General features: G+C 33.1%; 1 protein-coding gene across 14 annotated transcripts in view; it reads left to right on the top strand.

Annotated features, from left to right (window-relative positions):
* Positions 1–13,523, top strand: part of DMD (dystrophin) — a 2,269,491-nt gene that overhangs the window by 865,289 nt on the left and 1,390,679 nt on the right. For all 14 annotated transcript variants that reach the window (XM_050777140.1, XM_050777144.1, XM_050777148.1 and 11 more), the window contains 4 exons: positions 1,623–1,768; positions 5,566–5,778; positions 9,526–9,639; positions 10,615–10,770. In XM_050777140.1, the coding sequence (XP_050633097.1) occupies positions 1,623–1,768; positions 5,566–5,778; positions 9,526–9,639; positions 10,615–10,770 (629 nt within the window). The remainder of the gene's footprint in view (positions 1–1,622; positions 1,769–5,565; positions 5,779–9,525; positions 9,640–10,614; positions 10,771–13,523) is intronic.

Below are 13,523 nucleotides of genomic sequence, written 5' to 3'. Positions count from 1 at the left end.
CTCAGGTGATGGGTGCACCGCAATCTCACAAATCACCACTAAAGAACTTACCTATGTAACCAAATACCACCCGTACCCCCAATAACTTATGGAAAAATAAAAAATGCATCTGGTTAATAGAGAAACATATTATTTATATAAATTAAAACAGTGAGATTTTAACTACCACAAAGATCTTTTAATAAGAAATCAAAAGTGCTTAGATTAAGTATAATCTCTTAACATTTTTATGAGTTCCCAAATAATTGCAATATAAGCATATTGAATAAAATTACCCATTTCTAACATTTCAGTATCCATTGCCAACACACTCTAAAATTATCGCAACCATCTGAATACTACATTAAATACATGCAAAATACTTTCCTATAGTCTTCTCATTTAGTGTAGAAGGAATTGGTGTATTGAAATGACATTCACATACCAGCAATTAAAATAATATGATTTAGATTATGTTATTTGATGTGATGATGTAAACCAGGACTTTGCATTGTGATTTCATGTATTTAGAAACATTAGTCATTATCTGTTTAAATATGGCTTCTCCCACATTCTGGGATGCATATATAGTAGACCATTTTACTGTGTTTTCTATCTTTTTGTGTCTCCATGTTTCATTCCAGGTATTTGCTTCTGAATCTTAAGGTTTAGTAATTCTCTATTTACCCCTGTCAAATTTGCTGTTAAACCCATGCACTTAGTTCTTACTTTTCACTTACTATATCTTTAATTCTAGAATTTCTTCGGGATTATCCATAAAATGTTTTGTCCTTTATATAGTTTACAGTTCTCTGCAGCATTCTCAATCTTGTGTCCAATCTCTTTCAACATGGTCAATGTAGCTACTTAAGTCACATTTCATATATATACATATACACACATACTTTAAAACATATGAACTTGTATGTATACACATACTGTATATCTCTGTATAATACTTTCCCTAATATACTTATGTATTATAATTGTGCATATAAAACTATATACATACACACACACATATGCCTCTTTAATAGCCTGTTTTCTCAATTGCAATTGGGATTAACAATGTATGTACCTCACAGGTTTATTATAAGAGTTAAGAATGATAATATATATATGGGATTTTTATTAGAGTTCTTGATACATATAAAGCATACATAAATGGGTTTTGTTTCAGTAAAATTAGACATGACATGATGTAATTTAAAAATCAAGGGCTTTGGATAATGATACTATTTTTTTCCAAAGGCAAATGATAACACTGAAAGACAGTAGCCTTTCAATATCAGATACAACTGGACTCTGCTCGGTTTCTCCAAATACCATCTGTATCACCTTGGGCAAATGACTCAGCTTCTCTGTTTTTCTGTTTCCTGACCTTATAAAATGAATTGAACAATATAGATTTTCCAGGTGGTTTTGTGAATTTAATGTAACATATATAAGGACCCTGGCATACTACACATGTAGCAGGAATATATCTTCATAATCATAATCGTATTCAAATACATTTTTCAGATGTTCTAATTTTGTTAATATTTGAAACTAGTGATATAATTGAGTTTGCTGACAATGTAGGAAAACATGGCAAAGTGTGAAACAGTTAAGTGATTCTCATTATTTTTTCCCTTTTGATAAAGTTTTTGACACTTTGCCACCCATGCGCTATCAGGAGACGATGAGTACCATCAGGACATGGGTCCAGCAGTCAGAAACCAAACTCTCCATACCTCAACTTAGTGTCACCGACTATGAAATCATGGAGCAGAGACTCGGGGAATTGCAGGTTTGTGAATATTTGAATGTCAAAGCAATAAAGCATGCTTATCAAGCATTCACATTGATAGAACCTTTAAATAATAATAGAATTTAATTCTGGCAAGTATGGTAGTTTGCCCATTGAGCAAATGAAAATGAGAGTTTAAAGTATTATTTATGCATACACTCTATCTATGGATATATGTATACAGGCATATATATATATGCAGTTTTTGAAAACAATTGTGTGATCTATTTGTGAAGTATATTTTTAATTTAGCATGCATTTTCAGACGTATTGATTTTGATTATTAGAAACACCATTGTTTTATTCCCCACTTTTGCTTCTTTATTTGTAACTCCTGTCACATTCTCAAACATACGGGTAAAATCAGTGTACAGTCATCCCTTTGTATCCATGGGGAATTGGTTCCAGGAACTCCTATGAATATCAGAATCCACAGATGCTCAAGTCCTTGATATGAATGGTGTAATATTTGCATATAACTTACGCACATCATCCCATATACTTTAACTCATCTCTGGATTACTTCTAATATCTAATACAATGTAAATACTATGAAAATAGATGTTATACTGTATTATTTAGGAAGTAGTGACAATGAAAAAGTCTTACATGTTGAGTACGGTTGTAATTATTTTTTTCGAATATTATCTATTAGTAGTTGATTGAATCCACTGATTCAGAATCCACAAATATGGAGGTCTGCCTATATTTATAAAATTAGTTTAAACTTAAACATTAATTTTATGTAATAATGTAATGAGATATTTGAATTCTAATAGCTACATTTTTTAACATCCTTGTATCAGGAAAGATGTACTAATATGGGAAATGAAAGAAATAATTTGTAAGAGATTTTAGAATACTTTTCCTACTTTATTTGTTTTGTTTTATTTTTAGACAGAGTTTCACTCTTGTTGCCTAGGCTGGAGTGCAGTAGTGCTATCTTGGCTCACTGCAACCTACGCCTCCCGGGTTCAAGCGATTCCCCTGCCTTAGCCTCCTGAGTAGCTGGAATTACAGGCACGCGCCACTCCACCCAGCTAACTTTTGTATTTTTTAAGTGGAGATGGGGTTTCACTATGTTGGCCAGGCTGGTCTCAAACTCCTGACCTCAGATGATATGTCTGCCTCAGCCTCCCAAAGTGCTGGGATTACAGGCATGAGCCACTGTGTCTAGCCCTTTTCCTACTAATTTTAAAATACTGCATAATATATTCAATAACTTTTTATTTCTTAAGACATGAAAACATATGAGTTATATTTAGAAGCTGAGATAATATGTGCCCTTTAAGAAAAATGTTTTAAAAATTCAAATTTTAACTTTATCGTATAGAATCTTTTCCTGAGAATTAAATATTTTTTTGAAGTAATGTATTCAAAGGAAAATATATTTAAGCAGCTTTCGTTATATATTGTCCTATTTAGATATTCTGTGATACCAAATGGTAGTTGTTTAGCCTTTTTTGTTTCCTTTTGTTGCAGTTTTTAATGCTTGGCATAATGATTCCAAAGTCTATTTGGAAAAATGTGTGGCCTAATAGAACTAGTAAACTTTAAAAAATAAGAATAAAAACGTGCAACAATAAGGAAAGTGAAGAAAACACACAAGAAAAGGCAATTAGATGAGCAGAAGACACTATTTCCACTGAAAAAAAATAGGAAAGAAAAAAATCGTTCATAAATATTATTGGGAAATGTATTAATTAACAAAAAAATAAGGTATGAACATTTCCCCCAAAGTTACACCAAAATAAAAACCACATACAATAGAATGTTCAAAAATGTGGGGAAGTGTAAACTTTGGAAAATGTTTAAAATAATAATGTTATAAAAATTGAGGTAGAGAAGCTTAAAAATCAATGGAAGCAATCACAGTCATTGTAAAAACACCAGAGACAATTTTAAGGAAATATGATACCAAGGAAACTTTCTTTTTTTTTTTTTTTCTGTGAGTAAGGAAGAAAGTCTTGAGTAAGGTATCCTCCAAAAAGAGACATATATGAATAATAAATCTATGAATAATTGTAACTTAAATTGTAAAGGAAGAAGTAAAAAAAAAGTTACAAAATGAGGTAACTTTTTTACATACTAAATTGTGTACACACACACAAAAGATATAAGTATGGATTTGGAAGTGGTGAACTAAAAATTCTCTCTTACTGCTGGAAATGTAAACTCAATATGAATTTTACTGAGGTTAACACTTCAGTGCATCCTAATAACATACAACAATGTTAATATAATTTCCAGGAAGTCTATATCTTACAGAAATAATCAGAATACACTCAAAGATGTAAATGGAACTGGAGATAGATAGGACATTGATGGATGGATGGATAGATAGATAGGTAGGTAGTTAGAGATAAACATAATTTACATGAGTGGAAAACTAGAAATCAATTTGTAGAACTAATAATGGAAATTGTTAAACTAGAGAAGCCATTACAATTTTTGTTTTTGAAAAAACAAAAAATTGACAAGGGCAAATGCTCCCAATAAAATAACCTAGCTCAAAGTGTAGTTACATGCTAGGTATTGTCTAAATAATCAGTCATAGGGGAACAATTTAAAACAGTGAAATAAAAGTAAAGTAAAAATAAACAAGTTGGCCGGGCGCGGTGGCTCAAGCCTGTAATCCCGGCACTTTGGGAGGCCGAGACGGGTGGATCACGAGGTCAGGAGATCGAGACCATCCTGGCTAACACGGTGAAACCCCATCTCTACTAAAAAATACAAAAAATTAGCCGGGCATGGTGGCAGGCGCCTGTAGTCCCAGCTACTCGGGAGGCTGAGGCAGGAGAATGGCGTAAACCCAGGAGGCAGAGCTTGCAGTGAGCTGAGATGCGGCCACTGCACTCCGGCCTGGGCGACAGAGCGAGACTCCGTCTCAAAAAAAAAAAAAAAAACAAACAAACAAACAAAAAAAACCAACAAGTTAAGTACCACCAAATAGGCATAGGATACTATGAAACTACAAAAGTTAGATGTTTGACAAATTTTGGTTGATATAGGTCAAATTATGTGAGAAAGAGTAACTGGGTATGTGTGCATATATGATCATATATTTAATATTTAGCTATACATAGAACAAATTGATAATTTATATAAAATGTAGTTCTTTTTTTTCATTTTTTTAATGAACCTTTATTATTTTATAAAGAGAAAGTTACATTTAAGTAAATATTGAACAGGGGAAGCCTAAAGTTGTCATCCAATGTAAGAAATTTCATGTGTCATACAGAATAAGTATAAATAAATTTTATAAATTCTCCACAAAATTATCCTTGAATCCCACCATAATACTACATAACAGAATAACATTTTTTGAAAATATGAAACATTAAGTACATATTCAGTAAGTTTTTCTATTGCATATATCAATATTATTAGCTATAGTTTTGCGTAGAGTTTACTTTCCTGAAAGCTCAGTATAATTAACTTCAACTCCATTAACTGTGTCACAACTGCTGTTAGTTATATATATATATACTTAATTCAGTAAAATTAGATGCACCAAAACTCTCTGGCTCTGTAAGATATAGTTTTGAGATATATTTGACATTGTTTAGAAAAATGCATAGGGAGTGTTAAATAAAATATCATTAAGTAATATGCAGGTTACTCTTAGGATAATATGTAAAATTTAAATTACCACTAGATGTTTATAACTGATATAAGATCATCTACTTTGTTTACATGTTTGAATCATAGATTTCATTTTAAGTATAGTTAATTTAATGAAAACTCATCAATTATTCATCAATTAGTATAAATGTATTTAAAAAATTGTTTTTGAGGTTTTACAAAGTTCTCTGCAAGAGCAACAAAGTGGCCTAAACTATCTCAGCACCACTGTGAAAGAGATGTCAAAGAAAGCCCCCTCTGAAATCAGCCGAAAATATCAATTAGAATTTGAAGAAATTGAGACACGCTGGAAGAAGCTCTCCTCCCAGCTAGCCGAGCATTGTCAAAAGCTAGAGGAGCAAATGAATAAACTCCGAAAAATTCAGGTAATTCAAGATTTTACTTTCTACACTCATTTTTATGTACTTGTTATTTTCCTAACAATACACTGTAAACTGTAAAGGTACGCAAACATTTGACCTCCAGCATCTTTCAAAGTTAGTGATAAGACGAAAAGACATGAGTCTTTTACAAAGGATGGTGATTTGCTTATTCCTTCTAAGAAAAGAATAAGAGTTTTCTCAGTTTTTTGTAGAATTAATTTGCTATTTTCACCATTACCAATAGGAATTAAACATGTTTTTAGTTTAATGATTTTCAAAACCAATCATTCATTTAGTCTGGTTGTCTTTTAAGATGCAGGTAATCATTTATCTTATGACTAGGAAACAGTTATGTATATATACATTATACAGATGTATAATGTAATCAGTATATGTATAATGTATAGTATGTGTATTATTATTTCCTATATTACCTTTTGTTTCTGCTGTTTTGCTATTATAAAAAGTATGAGTAAACTATGCTGTCTACATGTGCTATTATATATATAAAATACAGTGATATAATCATAAAATTGTAGTATATATTAATCCCATTATGTATAACTCCATATATGTATATGTGTAGGAGAAATGTAGGTGTATTAATGTCCTGTGACACTCCTAAGAAATTACCACAAATTTAATGGCTTCAAACAACATAATTTATTATATTGCAGTTCTGGAGGTCAGAAGTTCAGAATTAGTCTCTGTGGGCTAAAATTAAGGTGTTAGCAGAACTGTGTCTGTTTTGGAGGCTTTAAAAGAGAATGTGTTTTATTGGCATTTTTAGCTTCCATATGTATGTATATACACACACACATATAATGTGTACATATGTGTATATATGTGCATATAATTGAATTATATATCATGTACATATATACATATCTAAAGTAATCATATATCACATATGTAACATGTTATGTATATTAATGTTACATATGTAAGATATAGTAATTATTTTATCACCATGTTGAATTTGTAATTATATGCTTAAATTTTACCCCATCACCTTCTTCCTGAAACCAAATCCTCTTGACTTAATTTGTTTGAATAGTGCCATCATAGTAATAACCACTCAAACTAAAGAAAAACAGTAAACCGACAATTGCATTAAGATCTAAAAGCCTGAATTATTCAGTGAGGTAAGTAATGTGTCCCTTGAGTGGTCAATTATTGTGAAAAATGTTAATACTGGGAAGGAAATGTCAAAAACATTATGGTATGATGGAAAAACATTGCAACAAGATGCTCCTGGATTTAAATCCCAGCCTAGCTACTTAGTTTTTGTGCTTACCTTTTACAAACCGAAGCACTAAGCAAACCTAAAACATTCTTAAATGCATAGCATGTCTTTACTTATAAACATATGTGTACATGCATACCTATGTAAATACTGCATGAAAATATCTATTATTTACCACGACCAGTGGCCTAAGAGGACACAATTACATGCCTCTTGTCATCAGTGAGTCCACATTCTAGCGAAGGAGGAATGTAGATATATTCGTTTCCTATGGCATCCTAACAAACTGCCAGAAATTTAATAGCTTCAAACAACACAAATTTATTACAGTTCTGGAAGTCAGAAGCTCAGAATTAGTCTCAGTGGGCTAAAATTAAGGTGTCAGCAGGACTGCGTGTGTTTTGGAGGCTTTGAGAGAGTCTGTTTTTTGGCATTTTTAGCTTCTAGAAGCATTCCTTGGCTCATGTCCCCATCCTCCATCTTCAGTGTCAGCAGTGTAACATCGTCCAGTGTCAGTTTCTCTCTCCCTCTCTATCTCCATCTCCCTCTCATTCTACCTCTCCTCCTCCTCTTCCTCTCCCTGTCCTGTTCCTTGTGTTGACTTCCTTTTAATTAGGACCTTTGTGATTACATTATGCCCAGGTGGATGATCCAGTATAATCTCCCCATCTCAAAATCCTTAAAGTAATCACATCTGCAAAGTCCTTTCTGTCATGTTGGGTAATGTACTCACAGGTTTCAGAGATTAGGGTGTAGACATCTTGGGGGTAACATTATTCAGCCTTCCATGGTAAATAAAGCAATATGGGAAAGGTTGTCACAGTAGGCAGGAAGGAAATCTAACATAAACTAGAAAAAAAGATTATGAAATATTATTGGAACATAGATTATCTCTGCTATAGATTGAATAGGTAGAATTTAGTTAGATAATACCGAGAAAGGAAGAGTTCTTGAGAAAGCATTGCAGCATTTTCAGTTAACTGGAATAAGTTCAACATTGGGGAGACAATATATATGGGGATTAATAAAATATTATGGTTGGAAAACTGGTTTGGGAGTAGACAGTGAATGGCCTTGGATGCCACGTTTTACGATCTGAGTTTTAATCTAATGGTAATGAGAGTGATAACAATAACAATAAGAAAAAACTGCTATTGGTTAAAGAGGGAAATAATATGATTCCACTTGTGTTTTCAAAACACTCCCATGGCAAGAGGAAGGAGGAGAAGAGAAGATTCCTGGCTTCACTGTAGATCAATAATTAGAATGAGGTAAGACCGAGGCAGATATCAAAATGAGCCAGTGCATTAATGGAGTCAGTAATAAGACCTGAACAGACCAGGCATAGTGGCTCACACCTGTAATCCCAGCACTGTGAGAGGCCGAGGTGGGTAGATCACGAGGTCCAGAGATCAAGACCATCCTGGCCAACATGGTGAAACCTCGTCTCTACTAAAAATACAAAAATTAGCTGGGCATGGTGGTGCACACCTGTAGTCCCAGCTACTTGGGAGGCTGAGGCAGGAGTAATCACTTGAATCTGGGAGGTGGAGGCTACAGTGAGCCAAGATTGTGCCACTGCACTCCAGCCTGGGTGACAGAGCAAGACTCCGTCTCAAAAAAAAAAAAAAAAAAAAAAAAAAAGACCTGAGCAAGGACAGTGAAGATGTGGAAAAAGAGCAAATGTAGACTTGAAAGACAACAGCAAGGTGATCATGTTGAAGTTCTCTGACTTAGATAAGTACTTTAAAAATTATTATTAATCATCATATTAAAGGGGAAACTTTCTGTGGAGCATGTATTTTCAATATACATTTAAGTAAATTGGAAGAAAACTCATGTAGACAGTAGAGTTTAATCATACTTTTTAAAAGTAGTGAAACAGCAGAAAGAAAGGTAATATGGCAAAGAATCATGGATGAGAGATATTGGCTATTTATAAATGATAAAAGATGATGATTTTTACCTGATCATTACTTCATACTGGTCAGACAAATAAAAACAAAAGCTCTCTCTTCTAAGATGACAAAATCTTAGTCCGAAAGTTCACAACTGGAGGGACTATTTAAACTGTCATCTGTAGAAAACAATTTGTGAAGTTCGAGTTTAGGGAGGCTATAAAGACACCATTACATTGAGTTTATTGTTCATAGTTTGTTTTATGTACTGTAAGGGCATATTGTTAGTATTCTCATGAGTTGTTTTGTAACTTAAAATTTCTCTAGAGGGGGATATGATTTAATGTTCTTGAGAGTAACATCATAAAACCGCATTTGGTAGTAATTTTTTATTTTTAACAATAGCAGACTTCACACACCAGTGCTCATACAGTAGACCATAAAAACGCAGTCTTAGTAAAAATATTCTTTTCCTCAAGAGCTACTTAGAGACATCCTTTAAACATGGGAATCGTTTTTGGGCTTGTGTTTAGACATAACACAATGATGAATTGTATTAGAAGTAATCAGCACACCAGTAATGCCTTATAATGGGTCTCGTTTCAGAATCACATACAAACCCTGAAGAAATGGATGGCTGAAGTTGATGTTTTTCTGAAGGAGGAATGGCCTGCCCTTGGGGATTCAGAGATTCTAAAAAAGCAGCTGAAACAGTGCAGAGTACGATTTTTATAAGATGTCTTTAATATGAATAATTTTGTATGAATATTACTTGGTTAGATCAGTGTTTTACAGCTGGGGTGGATTTTGCCCTCCCCTCCCCAGCAGATGTTTTTTTTAATGCTTGTAGACATTTTTGATTGTCATAACTGGGTTGGGGGTGGTGGTTAGATGCTACTGGTGTCTAGTAGGTAGAGGACAGAGATGCTGCTAAGTATCTTTCAGTCCATTGAACAGCCCTCCACAACAAGGAACTGCACAATCTAAAATGTCACTAGTGCCAATGTTGAGAAACCCTGGGTTGAGTAAGTGAGGAATTGACAAAGCATTGCCTTGTACTCAACGTCAGTTGATAACATTATTTTGCTATAAAATGCAGTATAATTTAAAGGTAAAGAATCCTTTGAGCTACTTGTTATTTCTTACAACAAATTATTATTCATACTGTGTTGTTCTCTTCATGTATAATGCACTGTACTATAACACAATATGTAGTTTTGAAATAATATTCAGTATACCACTGTCATGCAGCAGGAAGAAAATAATCTTGCTCTTTAAAGAATTTTTTTTTACAATACAAGCTAAAAAAGCAAATCCACCTTCACACCCATTACACTGTAAACAATTATCTGCAATATCCTGCGTTTGAAAATGAAAATACTAACCAAGATAGTAAAGTATGAAGCCCATTTTCACACATTTTTCTAACCAGAAATATTAGATTTATTTCCTTTTGTTTCTGATATAAGTAAAATACAAATAATTCCCCACTGGATTCATGCCATAATAACCATTGAACATTTTTGCAAGACTGTTATGCAGTTGTCTATATCAATATATTTGTATCTCAGATTTTAAAAGACAAAAATCCATATGCGATGCCATCAGTCCTAATTTTACATTTTCTAGCTATGTTGCATATTTAATATGTGGCAGTAATTTTTTCAGCTGGCTTAAATTGATTCATTTTCTTAGCTTTTAGTCAATGATATTCAGACAATTCAGCCCAGTCTAAACAGTGTCAATGAAGGTGGGCAGAAGATAAAGAATGAAGCAGAGCCAGAGTTTGCTTTGAGACTTGAGATAGAACTGAAAGAACTTAACACTCAGTGGGATCACATGTGCCAACAGGTATGGACAATGTCTTTCACTGTGGCTAGCCTCAATGTAGTTAAGATTTCCTAATGTCTCCCTTCACCGTTACTTTTGTTTAAGGCTTTGTTCCTACGCTGTTGCTTTAAAGCACAATTCTGACAAATTAATCCTTTTTCTAGCATATATAAATATTTTCATAGTATGTATTTTAAATAGTACACATTCATCTTATTGTGGTCCTAAAATGACTTTCTTGAAACAGCTGTCATACTGAAAAATGAAATCCTATTCGTAGTCATTATTTCCAATCCACGTTTTCTTCAGAACATAAATGTATAATAATAGATTAAGAAAAATACATTTCACAGGGATATTTGGTACAAAATAAAATGAATGGGTAATATATGTGTATGTAGAAATAGGGTAAATAATTTTTACTTTTGATTAACATTTCCAAGTTTGGCCTCTTCAATACATTTATTATTTATTTATTTTATTTTTTGGGACAGGGTCTCCCTCTGTGCCTCTGTCACCCAAGCTAGAGTGCAGTGGTGTGAACTCGGCTCACTGCAGCCTCAACCTCCTGGGCTCAAGCAATTATCTCATCTCAGCCCCCACAAGTAGCTGGAACTACAGGCGTGTGCCACGATGCCTGGCTAGTTTTTGTTATTTTTTTGGTAGCAACAGGGTCTTGCTATGTTTCCCAGGCTGCTTTTGAATTACTAGTCTGAAACAATGCTCTTTCCTTGGCCTCCCCAAGTGCTGGAGTTACAGGTGTGAGCCACCACACCCGGCCGACATCTATTTTTAAATAACAATTAAGATTCAGTAACCATTAAGAATAGCTGAATAAAAAAAAAAAAAAACCACAAAATGACTGTACACTCATATTTGAGTTTCTCATTTTTCTACAGAAGAATATTTTATAGATACCTATTTTATAGTTAAATATTAAATGATGGATAGTAAGATACATTAAAAAATAGTGTATATCAAATAATTTGTGTTCAGAAGGTAAAATTTTGAACTAAAGCAATGAATACTTTTAAGTCACCAATACATTAGTCCCTGATGATCTGCAGTTTTGCTTTCCATGGTTTCAAATGCTTGTGGTCAATTGGAATCCTAAAATTGGCGAGCACAGTAAAATAAGATACTTTGAGAGGGAGAGAAAGAGAGATAACTCGTTCTGTTTTATTAGCTGTTAATCTCTTACTATTCCTAATTTATAAATTAAATTTTATCATTTGTATGTATGAATAGAAAAAAACCTAGTGTATATAGGGTTAGGTATTATCTATGGTTTCAGGCATCTACTGGAGGTCTTGGTATGAAAATGCCTTCCACAGATACAAGGGAACTACTGTGCCTTTTTGGAAATTAATAAGGAGTTTCAATTTACGTGTTAGAGGCAGTCAGTCTCTCGTTACTGCTAAGTAAACTTTCAAAATAGAAAAGAAGTAATGTCAAAAGGCAAAAGCTACATTTGAAAATGAAAAAAAAAATTAGAAAAGTCAAGGCAAATCACTCAGCTAATACAATCACTGACAAATGTTCATTGGTTCTATTAATTCATAGATGAGCTATCCCTGGGTCAGCTAGCTCATATTCGTCTTCTGAAGTAAGTCAGTGCTAGAAGAGTTGTTCAGGAAAAAAAAATTATATTACTTAAATAGTAGATTATACTACTGATGTTTTCCTGGAAAGCCAGTATGAAAGGTATTTGTTTTTTGTTTGTTGAATGTTCTTAATGGATGAATAGAAAGAGCACCAATTTATGTAGAGTAAGGGGAAAACAGCAAGTAAATGAATAAATAAATAAAATAAATTAAAAAAGGTATAAAACTAACAATATTACTAAAACCTCAAGGTTTTTACATTTTATAGGAATACAATTTGTAAAGGCTGTCTACTCTTAAAATTTCTTTACTTAAGACCTTATGTCTGTTATATGTACTAAGAATTTGTTGTTCAAGAGAAATATTTTAAATACATTCATCTGTTGCATAACAGAAGAGCTATAGATCAAGCTATGTTCTGATCCCCATTTTCTAATCTTAGAGTATTATATGTATCTGTGCTTTTCCTTCGAGTATCACTCTGGCCATGTTATGACTTTGTAGATAAATGAGTTAGGTTGTGAAAGGAAGGAACAATGCACTAATGTAGAAGAGGAACAAGATGCCGTAAAAACAAGGAAGCCAGATGTGAATACTGGTACCAATTCAGCGTTCCAGAGAGAAGAATGGAAATGAAGTGTAAATCTATGCATTACAGAAATATCTACAGACAAAATAAGTGTGTGATACAGTCTTTTGGGTTAAAGATAATTCCTTATTTGTCACCAGATGCCAATGTCTGCAAAAACATAAATAATTTGGAACAAAATTGTCCAAATATCTGATATATTTGAGGATGCTTTGACATCCCATGATCTAATTTTGGATGTATAAAATGATTATGATTATTTTAAATTCTAAAGGGTATGTATCTAAGTTTTTAAAAATCTAGATTCTAGCTATTAAAAAATTACCAGATATAAGTGGGGAATAAAATAGACATTGTACTTATCCTCATGGAGATAAGAGTTTAGTGGTGAAAACGGAAAGTAAATGGGTAAACACATTATCACAACAATGTCTGGTTTTAAGTCTTGCTATACACTCTGAATGTACCAGTAAGAACCCTTTAAATGAGAGTAACAGGAGCAGGAAAACTACTTTCTATTGGGTAGTCAGTAGAGTCTTTTCTGAAGAGGTGAAATTAAAGCTGATACCTCAGTAGTAGGA

Source organism: Macaca thibetana, chromosome X (genome assembly GCF_024542745.1).
Source record: "Macaca thibetana thibetana isolate TM-01 chromosome X, ASM2454274v1, whole genome shotgun sequence".
In the NCBI taxonomy this organism is placed as follows: Eukaryota; Metazoa; Chordata; class Mammalia; order Primates; family Cercopithecidae; genus Macaca; species Macaca thibetana.
The sequence above is the reverse complement of the archived record's forward strand: the minus strand, read 5'-3'. Positions and strand labels throughout refer to the sequence as shown.